Source organism: Phalacrocorax aristotelis, chromosome 3 (assembly GCF_949628215.1).
Source record: "Phalacrocorax aristotelis chromosome 3, bGulAri2.1, whole genome shotgun sequence".
In the NCBI taxonomy this organism is placed as follows: domain Eukaryota; kingdom Metazoa; phylum Chordata; class Aves; order Suliformes; family Phalacrocoracidae; genus Phalacrocorax; species Phalacrocorax aristotelis.
Window position 1 is genome coordinate 119,219,034 of NC_134278.1, and position 14,258 is coordinate 119,233,291.

The following is a 14,258-nucleotide window of genomic DNA, read 5'->3' on the forward strand; positions in this document are numbered from 1 at the left end:
TAATCTGCCCTGCACACACCAGCTCTGTGCATCCAGTACTCCCCAGCTCCCATCATCTCACAGGCATGTTTGCTTCTCATGCCTCAACTCTCTATTACTCTGCTGCCTTATTTAGCTCGTACGAAGATGGCAGATGACAAGTCAAGAAGGCAGACCAACAAGGGGGGGGAAGATCTGAGCACAGCTAATGAATACAAAACATGATTTGCGTTCATTTTAGAGCCATTCAAAAATAAGCACCATGAACTATTAACAGCTTCACCTGGAGAAAAACCCAGAAGGATGGTTGCAGTACTGTTACCTATTCATTAGACCAAATTAAGTTGTTACTGCAAGAGTTGCAGAGACCATTTATAATATGGACGGATTGTAATGTAATTCTTTTACTTCTCAATATTTTATTAGTAAAACATGTTAACACTTGAGAAATCATATTAAGCTTCACGTTGACACCTCTGTCACAATTTGGTTAGATAGTTTCCCATAACCATGACAGTGTCCAAACCTTTGGAAGACAGCTCATATTCATTCCATGTTTTGGTCTTTTCACAACATGATAATTTAAAGTATTTTTAAACAAACACTTTCTTCCCCTTCAGCAGCCCTAACTGAAGAGCTAGCCATCCAAACTATTTTAATTCAGTCCCATTAAAACTCAAGTTCTTCAGGTATACAGTTAATTGTCACCTGGTTAGAAAATTCTACAGATACGTTTGGGTGTTCATGTCAGGCTTTTTTCCCCTGATTATCAAAGAAAAATATTTGAACCCATCTCATCTCCCTCCCACCACTGCCCCCCAGTCTACTTCATCTTCAAAGAAAACTGGCTAGTTTTCCAAACAATCCAAGGACTTCAGTCATATTCCAATTATCAAAAATGAAATCCCACCTAGTCTAATTAAAATAATAGGCAGAACTATCAGAAAAGTGCATACATAGTGATAGGATCACATTCAATTCAGATTATTCAAATTATTGACCAGGGAATACAACATGCCAGGACTACAACATTAATAAAACAATGAAAGTATGAAACTACAGAAACATTGGAAAGACTCACAAGCAGGTGTAATGTGAAAAGTTTAAATCCTTTTAAACACAGCTATACTTCCAGTGATTGTATTCTCAACACCTTACACAGTTCAGAGTCTTGAAGAAATAAATACAAGTCTGTACATGTTAAATACCGGTATAAGTGGCTATTGACTGGCTAAGGCCTGAACTCAGGCAAGTCAAAACAGCATTACGTGGCAGGAAACAATCAGGGAATTTACACTAGTAAGAAAGCATAAGTACTGTTGGGAGAGGAGACAACATTTAAGGAAAACAATGACTCCTTGACAACTCTGCCTATAGAGAGAAAGATGACCAAAAAAATTCAACATTGTGCTTCTTTGTTCTCTCATCTTATTTTTGGGTTATTTTTTCAAAGACAGACAGTAATCAAGTAGAAATGAGATAACACACAGTCATGAATTTGCTGTTGAGACAGACAATTACACATGCAGTTGAAGGAGAGTGACATGTTAGGATGAAGAAAAATTAAGCCAACAAAAATATTATTGTTAGCAAAAGCAAAGACACCAAACACACAAGAGTTACAGGAATCAAGATGAAAGCAACAGGTGCTAGATAAAGGTTTCAATCCTATACAAAAGCAAGACAATTTTGAGACTACTTTGAAGAAAGAAATGAAAAAACAGCGTACTACATATGGAAGAGTTCAGCAATAGCAGAATTGTGAACACTGTTGGTGAAGAAGGTTTAAGAGCAAACCTGAAACAGGCAGGCCATGGAAGGAAAAATTACTTTTGGAGGTAAACTAATATGACACAAGATAGATCAAAAAATATGAGGCTGGATCAAGTTCGATAAGAAAAAAATAGACAGGAAACAAGTGCAGCAAACAGGAATGAAACACTAGAAATATATAAGGGCAGAGAAAGAAGAGGAAAGGATTGAGAAAGTAGTTGGGTTTGGTGCCTTTCTTTTTCAAATTTAAGACATGTGAGAGCACTTTGTTATGAAAACACAGAATAAAAATCTGAGGGAGGTTTATTATTCCATAAGATGTAAGAAACACCCCTTTGACTTTGCTAAGTGGTGACAGTTTGGATGGGTTTAGTGAAGTAGAAAAAGAAAAACTAGTCTGGTAGATTAAGAAACAGATTGTACATGTAAACAGTGTATCAGTACTCAAGTCAAAGAGAAGGCAACAGTTAGAAAGGACCACAAGAATTTCAAGCAAACATCCTAAGGTAGGAGGGCAATTGGCCTATTTCAGTGCAAAATGTAGCAAAGCCGTTGGAGAAAAAGTATGTAAAGAAGGGCAATATTGAGTATGATTGAAAATTAAAAGGATGGAGGTTTGTAGGTGAAAAAAGTAGGTAAGGGAAGTTTCAGAATTATGAAAGTAAAGATTCATAAGCTTAAGAAAAAAGTTATGATAAATCTTGCAGGTACTGATACTGCACAAGTGATGGCACAGAACAATCAAATGTTTTTCATTTATAGCTATTAGTTTAACAAGAAGAAAATAAATAAGGTAGAATAAAACATTTATAGCATGCTGTCCTATATAATTTTCAGTTTGCAGGCAGTGGAGCATCTAGTGAGTTCCTAGTTTTAAGCTAGTAAGCCCTACGTTCTACTTCATGTCCGCTCATGTGAGGAATGAAGAAACAGTATTTAAACACAAAACAGGATTAAGAACTTGCCTCTGTAATATCTGATCATTGTGCAAGGACACACACTGTCCACCTGCAACTTATGCTACACATTTTTTCTGCTTCTAAACACATGCTCTCTATTCTAGCAGTCACATCTGTTCATGCTTTGGTTCCTCTTCAGCCTCCCCCTGAGAACTGTATGTCTGATTCTTTTCTGTTTATTCCTTATTGAGATTGCTGTATATTAAAGTTAGATTGAGACTATAACCAAGAAACTTTTGAAGCATCCCCATAAAGTCTAAAGTTGTTTTTTTTCTGAGATTTCTACTAAGCATTCCAATACACAACACTCCTAACACAGTGCTCCCTGAATTTAACTACACTTGAAAAAAGTTTTTGCTCCTCTCCTGTTTAGAACATTTTTAACAGAGCTAAAAGACACATCAAATATTTGCATTACTCATCTCACTCTCCTTGCAGACACATGCCTCTTCGGTTTCAGTTCTACTGATGCTACTTTTGATTACCCTTCTGCAAAACCTAAACACGCTACACAGAACAGCAGTGTCTGAAGCAGGAAGCACAGCTGACCATCAACAATACTGCAAGACTGGCAACACAGAACACTATGAAAATGCATTAGGTAAACCCAGTACTTATTTCCTAGCTAAACTGCTCTCCAACACAGGCTTTTGCAGGACTGTTTCCTCCACAGTTGATTAATTTCCCCTAAAAGCAATAAAGGCAATGCGTAAAGTTATTTTTCTGAAGACTTCTGAGGATGCCATAATTATTTTTACAGAGATTAAAAGCCAGCTTCCTCAGAGATTTGCTGTTAAGTCCTAATCAACATCTTTGATACTGTATTTGCAGCCTCAGAGTTAGGCAGGCAGTTCAAGCTCCCAAGCAACTAAGGAAGGACACCTGAAACTTTTTTTTGTTCCAAATACACAGAGAAATACGAGTCTGAAATGTGATTTAAAAGCACTATTAAAAATAAGTAAGGAAACTTCCATTTAATTCTAGTAAAGATAATACTCAAATAAGAAGGAAAGCTATAAATTATTCCAAGTAAAAGGTATTTCTCCTTTTAAATTAAAGAAGTGCAATAGTAAATAGGTACTGCTATCTACAGAACTATCACAAGAACAAACTACACAGTAACCTGAAGTTGAGAGCCAGGAACCAATCAAGAAAAGACAGTTTAAGCAGGCTGTGGAATACCAGAGGAAAGGGAAGCTTTAACACTGTTAAATCTCAACAGCATATGTGGTAGCTTCAAAGCTTTCAGCTGGAAAAAACAGGCAACCATATGCATGACAGTACACAGAAGACACAGTTCACAACTTTTGCATAAATACAAAATTATCTATACATTAATACTAGAATATTTAATATGGTTGCACCAGTCACCAGATCTAAGAGGAAAAAAAGTCAAGGCAGGACGTATTGCTGTCAAACAGAGGGGGGAGGGAGGATATTGCCACTTGTGCACTGGCTGCAAAACTACTTATGAAGGACGAATTCACAGTGCCTAAGGTTGTTTCCTGATCAGTTTGCTGCCTGCAAACATGCTCTCATTGAGCAGTCATTTACTGGTAGCATCAGCTGCAGGAGAGCATAAACTGAATCAAAGCCAGACACAAGAAGAAAACTGATCGTGAAATCCTCATCAGTTTTGCAGTAGATTAGGCTCAGCATACAAGAAGCTCCTTGAGCTATAACAAGAACTTGATCTAAACTTTTAGCTGAGCCTGTCAAAAGAACAGAAAGGAAAAAGTGTGAATGCATGTGTTTTCATCTTTAAGACAGAAGACAGGAAATATGCAGATGCAAAGAGAAGGAGTTGATACAGAAAGAAAAAGCAGCCCCTAAAATGGCTGCGAAAAAGTGCACCTAACATGCATGTTGGAAAAAAAAAGGTTGACCCAAATAACTTGTCTCTTCAGAAAGGAACTAACATGCTGAACTACATTTTGGTAGCTCATAAAGTTACTATGAGATCAGCTTGCTTGCCAGCTAGTTTGTAAAAATATAGAAGATGCAGTAAGTTGTGAGATGGGGGGGGAAAGATACGCAAGCAAATGTTTGCATTTACATTCTTTCAAGCCATTAAGTGAAAAAGAATCATCTAATAAAACCAAAACAACCATAAATATCAATTGCAACAATGAAAGACATGGAGAAAACAATTCCCTACAAAATAATCTACACCTTCAACTCCCTCCCTCTCACTCACCACTGGCAGAATAATTTCTTAATTATTTTATGAAACAAAGTTAAGTACTTTTCAGATAGGTTAGAACCTACTAAGCTACCCAATAACCTAAATAAAGGAATAGGATGTTGCTAGTTTTGCATCCAGGTTTTATCTTTCACAGAACCTCTGATTCTACGAAAGAACCTCTGATTCTATGAAAGATAAAACTTGGATGCAAAACCAGCAAGATCAATGTTATTTCCTTCCTAGAGAGTCAGAACCTGCAACAGCTTAACCAAGACACATTTGAAAAGTATGCTAAATTTTTTTTATTTCTTGGTCAACCCTCTCTTAATAGAAATTATGCTGATAATAGTCCTCTCGTAAAAGAGTAAGGCTTGGATTCCTTATACGGAATAACAATACTAGAACAGCCTTAGCTGTTTGGTGGGTTTTTTAATTATTAGCTAGAGACAAAAAAAAAAAAAGAGTGAGTATCATGCAAGTCTGCAGGCCTGCAGCGCATTTCTGTAGCCTCAACTGGTACTTTCGTTACAGCTGGCTACGCTGTTGTTCCAAGAATACTCCTTAACTGTAGTAAGCATAAACTGGTAAAAACCTAAGATATTACTGACAATTGCTGAAAGGGAAAACCATATTCTCCATAATGTGAAAACAAATTATTGCAGAAAATTTACTACTACATCTTCCTTTACTAGATTTCACAAGCAAAAAGTAACAGGAGGGTTTACTCCTTTTAAATTAAAGGCTTTTATCTTGGGATAGTTCCTTTGTGCATAACTGCAAACATCTAATATGGATCTTTGTCACTGTACCAAATTTCTCAGCATATTTCAGTCACACACTGTTATTACTAGCAGTCTGTTACAATACAAGTGTTGCTGTCAGCAGGACGTGGTAGTGCTATACCATACCTTCTGGTAAACTATAGAGCACACAAGGTCTTTAACAGCAGAGAGGGACAGGTCCTGAGCTTCAATGGTGACAGTCTCTCGAGTGAGACCAATCTGCAGAAGGAAGGAGACCCCATGCATAGAGCCCCGGGAGTTGGTGAGGCTCTGGGTGCTGAAACTGCCATTGGAGAGTCGACTGGAGAGCCCCGACTGGGGACTTGAAGACAAAGTTGGGGTTTGTGGTGCAGCAGCATGACACGTAGGTGGGGAAAACTTCTGTAAGGATGGGGGAGAAGAGTTGTTTGCTGACATCTGACTTGCTTTACTCTGTCGAGATCTCCCTAGTAGTCAAATTCTAAGAAAAATATGTTGTCAGTTCTTGGTTTGAAATGAAAACAAGGATAATTAATTAACTTTCCCTTTCTTACTTCAGTAAAACACCCCTGACCAGTAAAACTTAATTTTCCCTTTCATTCTGTGCAAGTCAAAGAGTGAAATAATTTCAGCTCTAAGTTACTTTAAATTAAAGGTTGTCTTTCCACAGTTACAATCAGCTGATCAAAAGCAGATTGCCTGTCCTTTAGCACCACATCCAAACAACAGAGGCTTACACAAATGCCTCACAGAAATACATCAGCTCTGCTGTTTTATACTTGTCCTTCATTCTTCTGTATTAAAAAAAAGCTGGAAACACAGATGGAAATAAGTGTTGGTAACTCATTAAAAGAGTATCCTCGTTCACCTAATTCCATAGATCATGTCTTAAATGCAGACTCATGTAGATAGCCTTTTAGAATGAAGAAAAAAGTGTATCCTTGAGCAACAACAGAAGTCCACACATGTGATGAATCTATTCCTCCTTCAGAAAGTCATCTCTGAATTCACAGGACACAGTTAACTTGAAGATCAGTGAAGGTATCCGATTTCATTTTTATAAAACATTTTAGCTCATGAAATGCAGGAGCAGAATGTCTGAAGACACAATCACATTAAATGCAATCTCTAGCTTCACCCAGATAATCTCCAGCATTTTGAAGCTTTGTACTCTGCCTGTAGGGGAAAAGATAAAGTTGTTATTTCACATGAAATGCATAAAATTGCAAAGCAATGTCATAACCACTCTACTGTGAAGCAGCAGGATCACCAATTCCTTGTACTCAAATATGTTATGTTAGTAACATTTTGTACTTATAAGTTGAACTTAACTGTTTTCCCACTGTATAATACACAAGACAAATCAGCCCTAACAGTGCCCAATATGCTACCACATCTTTTAATTAATGGTAATGTAGCGGGGCAGAGCACTTAACAGTTAAGAGAAAAAAAAAGGGGGGGGGGGAGTAGTAGCCCACAGCTCTGCTCTGTAGCTGCATACTGAGAAGCTGGTGGGTAGGGAAGGAAATTTGTTAAATGCATTGAAATGTCAAAAAACCCCATAATGTCAAAACTCAAAAAAACTTCTATGTAGCATGTGCTCAGGATACCATTTTAATACTTTTATTCAAGACAACTGAAGAACATCTTGCACAAACTCTAAGTGTAGGAAGATGTGCATAGCATACAATTGAGCAACAGTTCCTTTGGAAAAAAAAAATAAATTAATGCTGAGATGGCTGATTAAAAAAGCAAGTCTGCTACAACACTGTAAAATAAATCCTTTTATCAGCACAGGCTCAAAATACTTGTTAAAAGATATTGTACTACCTGGTTCAATAATTCAAGCATATTTTCAAGTTTGAGCAACTGAAATGCTCGATAAGAATCATTTTTAGATTCTCCATGCAAATTCTGCCACAGAAAAAGTTAGCTGTGAATGCAGAAGTGGTTCAAGTACATAGATACTGCGTATCACTAACAGTTTTCAAAGGAGCATAGATCCATACAGGACACCAAAATCAATAAGCTCACTATTTCTTCCCTTCCTTACAAACAAACAATACCTCAGAAAGACTATGACTAAGATTAAATGAAACAAAATTTTAGAAAGGAAATGCCACAGTTTATCACACACAACATAAACCATCCTGACTAGAAATAAGGCTGATAACTGGTAAAACAGTCCATTTAACAGATTACGCACTCCTGGCATTTACCAGTGTAATAACTCAAAACCCCACTGCCATTGCGTTCTAAAAAGTAGATAAGGAAAGAGAGGAACATGAATTGCAGTACTGGGAGAAAAATAAGCTCTTGCTTCCCCAATAAAAATTCCTAAAAGGGGCTCCAGAAGGAAGAACAAATCAATAACTTCTGGATTTTCATCACAGGTATCTACAAACTGTTTCCTTCAAATACTCAAAGAGCTGCTGAATATTTACCAGTGACACCTGAAAAGCCAAGTTCCACCTTAAAGAACACACTAAACATGATACAGATGAAGGTGATAAATAGGAAGAATAAGGGCAGCAATGGTAACATTAAACACCTTTCTCAAGAAAGCAGCTTCTCAGTGCCTTCAACTGTGCTTGAAGATGACTTGTTTTTGTTTTCTACACGTTGCTTCTCTCTCCCTCACTTCTCACAGATACCGGAGACAGCAAATACCAAACCTTAGGGGTGGATCTGAACTAAAAACCAGTAACACCTAACCAACATAACAGAAAATGGAAAACGCAGACAAAGTGAAAGAATTAACGGGTCTACTACGTGAGTTTAATTTAGACAGTGAAAACAGCTGCAAAAGCTCACCTCCAGGTGCCAAATTAGAATGTTAATTATATTTACCAAAAGCATGCTGCATTTGCATTTACAAAGCTCTTTCATACCAAGTATAGTTGCATATAAGTCTTTAACAAAGTTTATTTTTTGCTACTTGTAAGAAAAAATGGGCCTTTCTAAGGAAGGAGAACCACAGAAACTGCTCACTTTGTAGTCAGGATAAAGTGACTCTGAACAACAAATAAGTGCATATTGGAATTTATGTTCAATCCTACGATTCCAGATTGAGACACAGATATACATATATATATAATAAAAGCCCCGGACCCCGAAAAGCAGGGAGGCACGAGGGCTGTGAAGGGAGCCCATCTCTCCCCGCTGCACAGCTCGCAGCCTACTTTCCAGCCCGCTGTCGCCGCAGAAGCGCTGACCCTCCCCTTCCTTTTGGGGCTGCTCCCAAACCAAGCAGCTCTCAGGCGGCTTCTCCAACATCTGGCACTTAATCCACCCTCCTTTCCCCCCGCTAGGCACGACACGGGCTTCGAGCCCGGCTCCCGGCGGCTCCTCTTACCCCCGCGGGAGCTGGTCGCTTTCACGCTTCCCGCCGGGAAGGACCGGAGCCCCCGCTTCGCAGCAGCCGGGACCCCGGGGCCACCCGCAGGTGCCAGGGCTGGGGCAGGGCGGCCTCCCCGCCGCCACGGGCCGGGGCGGGGCAGGACCGGTGGAGGAGCCGCCGTCAGGGCGGCGGGAGGCGTCCTACTGGCCGTGGGTCACGCAGCCCCGTCCGGGCTGGCGCTGGCAGCCGCCCCTCCCGACCCGTCCCCTCCCGGGTTTAAATCCCCGCCGGGCGACCCGCCCCCGCCGGCACAGCCCCCCGCGGCGCCGCTCTCCGGAGATGATGTGGCCTCGGCCCCTCACCCCCACCCCGAGGCACCCTCGCGCCAGGGCGGAGCTGCCGCCGCCGCGACCGCACTTCCCCCGCAGGGGGCGGCGGGGGCCCCCCTTCATAGCTTCCCCCCCTCGGGGCAGAGCCCTTTGCCGGGGGCGGCGGCGTCGCCGCTCCCACCGCGGCAGGAACTTTCCGAGTCCGCCCCCGCCCTTCCCCGGTGCGGCGGGCCCGGCCCCCTCCCCCCCTCAGCTCCCGGCCCTAACGGCGGCGGTCCCCCGTCCCCCCACCCCGCCCTCACCTGCGGCCCCGCCAGACACCGGCTGCCCCGGGCCGCGGCTGCCTCGCGCGCATCGCAGCCCCGCGGCTCCCCGCACGCACCGGAGCCGCCCGGGACGGGCTGCGGGACGGGGGCTGCCGGGAGCTGTAGTCCCGCCGCCCAGCTCCGGCCCGGGGCGTCGCCAAGAGCGGAACCACAGGCCCCGGCGTGCCCCGCGCCAGCGGGGCTCGGCCGGCGGGGCGACGCATGCGCAAGCCTGCCCCGAAGAGTTTCCGTTAGTTTTCTTGCCTGTGGCGGTTGCTGTCCCGAACCGCTAACGGGGCGGCGGGGCGCGGCGGGGCGGCGCCCGCGGCGATTGCCCGCGCTCCATCTTGCAGCTGCATCGCCCCGCTGCCGCCCTCGCCTCACCAATCCAGCCCCCTCCGACGAGTCGTGCCAAAGCTTGGGCCGGCGCCAGCTCGCACCCTGTCGTTGCTGTGCCAGCGCCGGCCTCGCGTTTCGGCAGCTCCCCCGCCCTCCCCCGCCGTACCTCAGGGAGCGGCCGGCGCCTTCCCGCTCCCGGGGCCGCCGCAGCTCTCCTCTCCATCTGCGCTACTTTCAGTTCACCTTTCCGGGGCGTGGGCGGCTCAGCGCAGCCCCACAAAGATCTCCCCAGGGCCTCCGACGAGGCCCTTCATCTCTGCACAGGAAATACTTGACCTAGTGTGTCACAGGATCACGTTGGTCTTTTTTTGTGGCCGCTCTGACCTGGTAGCTCGAAAGGGCTTTTCAGTGAACAGCGGGTCTGCTGGTCCCTGCCCTCCTCTCAGTGGCCCCCGCTGATGAGCTTGTAGCTCAGCCCAGGGGTTCTCCAGGCCTTTTTGGACACTGCTGTCTCTTTCTGCTGCCATGCTTCAGGCCTTCCACCCACCCCCCCCAGCTTCTAATACTCTGGTTCACCCGAATCCTGACTTCCTGCTCTGCGTTAATGATGCTACTCTTGCATCATCAGCAAATCTCTGCATGCAAGATATTTAGCAAACCCACATTTAGCAAAAGTACTAAATAAAACCGGTCGTGAGGCAAAACTGCATTTTGAACGACGCTCCAGCCAAAAGGCTCCCTGTTAAAAGACAACCCATAATCTTCCTTCTTGAACTTGGATTTGATTTCTGTGTACGAGTCTTAAAATAATACCCACTACCATAAGAAGTTACTGAAGTTTAAATTATATACTAGACTGAAAACACTTGGACAAGGCAAACTGTCAACGGAAATTCAAAGGCCTCTAATTCTCATCTCAGCAAGACACAGATGGAGAAGCAGATTAGTGCTTTGTCATTTATAGTGCTGTTTGTAACGTACGTTTCTCATTTCCTTCATCTTGCGCTCCTGAGGCCTGGCCTAGAACCCACTGAAGCTGAGTGGAGTCTTTCCGCTTACTTCACCCTATTTTGCATTAAACCTTTACACAGTGCAGCTGATACAGAGTATAACTAGGTCTGTGTTCTGACTGGAGTTGCTTTTTTTGATAAATAATTAGCCTGCAGCTTCTCGTCGAAATCTGGAACTACTTTAAACTAAACTGTAGCAGTTAAATGGTTGATTCTGCTTTTTACTGGTTTTGAATGCTAAAAAACACCCTGGGACTTTTTAATGAAGGCTATTCCATGAATAGAGGATGTTCTTGCCAAAGCTCTGCACCAGATAACTAAGCAATCTTCGTTTCCTTTTTCCTCTAAAGTGGGACTCCCACACGCCACCACTGTAAACATGGAGCTTGCCTCCGTAAACATGATTTTTGATGTTTAGCACAGCAGGGAGTCATACTCCAGAGCATTTGAAGTGCATTGAGCTTCTCACATTCTGAGGAACAGCCCTAAAAATAGCTGTTTATGGACAATACCAGATGGATATTAGGTATTACCACAGTCACTGGGCAACGATTATACTTCTTTGTAAAGAGGCTCAGCTTTATACCATCCAATAGGGTTGGTGCTATTTAATTTGCTGCCCTAAGCCGTAATAGCTGCTTTTTCAAAAATTAGAACAGCAAATGGATCAGTTAAAATCAATTTATTACAGAACACTGGAAAGCATCAGCCAAAACAAAAAAAAAACCGCTATAAGCATTTGTGCGGCAGTACTTTCTACTAAAAAGATGCTCCTGAAGCATCCAAAAACTGTTCCGTTTGTAAAAACCTCTGAATAAAACATATCTGAAAGCAGCTCTGCATTTCAGCATCTATGTACAGAGCAGCACATGCATCTGTGCATATGCACAACTGACGTGTGACTATATAGTGCAGCATTATGACAGCATTAGCCCTCTCTGCACCAACTGGCAGGGCAAGCATTCTGGTTTGTTGCTTTTGTGACTGCCACATTTAGTGATTTCCTGTGGATTTCATCAAAGTTCTTCATCTTGTTTCTAAGCCCACATCATTCCCTCAGATGGTTGGCTTCTTTTCACAGCTCAGAGCTTTCCCTACTGAAGCCAGCTGCACTTTACCAACTGCTCTCTTTTACAGCTACAAGATACCAGGTAACTTTTATTGTATTTATCAGTTGTTTTTTTTAACCCTCTTTTTCATTCTATATGGACCACTAGGTCTATATAGACAAACTGCATTTGGAACAACTGCTTTATAACTCTAAAAATACGTTGAGGTTTTCCAGTTTGAAATTCATGCAAATAACATTTGGATATTTTGTACCTGAAAATGAAAACATAATATATTCATTTCTGTTCACCAATTTAATGATTGGAATATTTTCATACCATCTAACTGGCTTACAAAGAAGAAAATGTCCTGGGAGACTTGAGTGGTGCATTTGTCTGAGAAATTCAGACACAATCCATAAGCATGTGCTGCCACAATTACTTTTCACTGCTTTTGACACTGATCTTGCATAGCAAATGCCCCTATTCAGGATTTGGAAGATCTGCAAGAAATGCTTGCAAAAAGAGAAACTAATATCTCTATGGACAAAATGTCAAAATGCCTTTTTTTTTTTTTCCCTTTCAGGTCACGGCCTCCTTTCTTCCCCCCCACCCCCCACCCCCCACCCCACCCCAAGAGAAACAAGAAAGAGTTAGGAGTCAGGTTTGGTTTGGATAAAATCCTGAAATGTGGATTTGTCTCTGAATTACCTCATCGTCTCGGTTTGAGCCCTTAGCTGAACTTTGTCCTAAAATCTACCTCCAACAAAAGAGTGAAAACTTTAGCATAGGCTTAAAAAAAATGGAATCAAAATTTACCTTGGTATAAATCCACTGAAAACAAAATATATATTTGTATTATTAATTATATGTAATTGACCTTTTGGAATTCACTTAACACCCATTAGTTTAAAGAACAACCTCACAAATCCTCACACCTGCCGGGTGAGTGGCCTCACTCACATCAGATAATCCTACTGTGCTGACTCTGAAATAAAGTTATTTCCCTAAATAAGTGTTTAGGGCTAACCTGCTGATTTTCCTTATTAAAACTTTGTCTGTGAATACATCAGCCCATGGAAAAAGAATCTCTTAAACCTGAATCACCAAGCGTGGTAGTTCCATGGCCTGATAAAGGCTTAGTTCCAAACCCCACAGAGATCAGTGGTAGATGAGTTGACTGGGACGAATAGCAGCTCAAGCCCACAGAACACATGTGAGCACTGGGCACCTGCAGGCCCATGTGCTGCTTTGTGACCGTCGGCCCAGCCACCCTCTCCCTCTGGGCTGTAAGTGCTGCCTACGGATTTCTGAATGCACAGCAGCCAAACATTGGAAATCTCAGATTGTACGTTCTAACTGCTGGCTTACCACTGCTGGTAAATCAGCCATAGGTCAGGCACAAAATTGCCTGAATTTTTTATTAGGTGGATTCAAAACACAAGAAACCACACTTAATCTCCCCTCCCTGCCACAGGCCTGCCAGCTGAAAGAGCTGAATGTCAAAACTGTATTTGAAACCGTGGAAGGTGCAGGAGCTCCCCTTCTTGAGAGAACAGGCATGCGTGAAGTCCAGAGCATTCGACAGTGCATTCCTCCAGAGTTAATAACCAAGGTAATGACAGAGCAGGCAACCAAGCTTCCAAGAGGCAGTTTGGGCTGAAATGCTTGATGCTGTAGTGCCAGCACAAGGCAAGGCTTTTGACAGTGCTGCCTCCAACATCCATCCTTCGGGACTTCAGCAGGTGGCACTGTCACATCAACTGGGCTACAGGAAAGGAACAATGTACAGATTATATTTTCAGAGATAATGTATGCTTTTTTTCAAATAATCTACCTTTTTTTTCTCTACACAATATATGGTTACATCTATTTGAATTTGCAGTGTAATAAACCAACTATTTAAAAATGTATAAAATAGAACAGCTGGCCATTGAGCAATTTGTTGACATCTTTTCAATTTGGTAGTGTGGAGTAGGACTAAGCAACATGTTTTTACTTTACAAATCCCTGGAAAAAACAAAATGTTCATCATCTTTGATTAATTTTTTTAACTTTTTGTATTTTTTTAAAGATAGTTACATAATTCTCTTTTCAGCTGTGAACTGCTCTGATTTCTGTTACATTTCAATATATTAATTGTTTTGCTCTTCTCAGTCTTCTTTATATAGTTAGACAAGGAACTTTCTGGGGTGATTATGAGGGGGAGGGGAGAAAGGACCCCCCTCC

At 42.3% G+C, this 14,258-nt stretch overlaps 1 protein-coding gene across 3 annotated transcripts in view; it reads right to left on the minus strand.

The window, feature by feature from the left end:
• Nucleotides 1-10,524, minus strand: part of PRKD3 (protein kinase D3) — a 44,910-nt gene extending 34,386 nt beyond the window's left edge. Inside the window, exons 1-2 of one of the 3 annotated variants that reach the window (XM_075089312.1) lie at nucleotides 10,355-10,524; nucleotides 5,805-6,833 (exon numbers count right to left, since the gene is read on the minus strand). In XM_075089312.1, coding sequence (XP_074945413.1) covers nucleotides 5,805-6,095 — 291 coding nt within the window. In that variant the 5' untranslated portion in view covers nucleotides 6,096-6,833; nucleotides 10,355-10,524. Of the gene's footprint in view, nucleotides 1-5,804; nucleotides 6,834-9,628; nucleotides 9,741-10,136; nucleotides 10,289-10,354 lie in introns of those variants that run through there. The other 2 variants (XM_075089311.1, XM_075089310.1) reach the window with 2 other exon arrangements.
• Nucleotides 10,525-14,258: the final 3,734 nt, after the last annotated feature.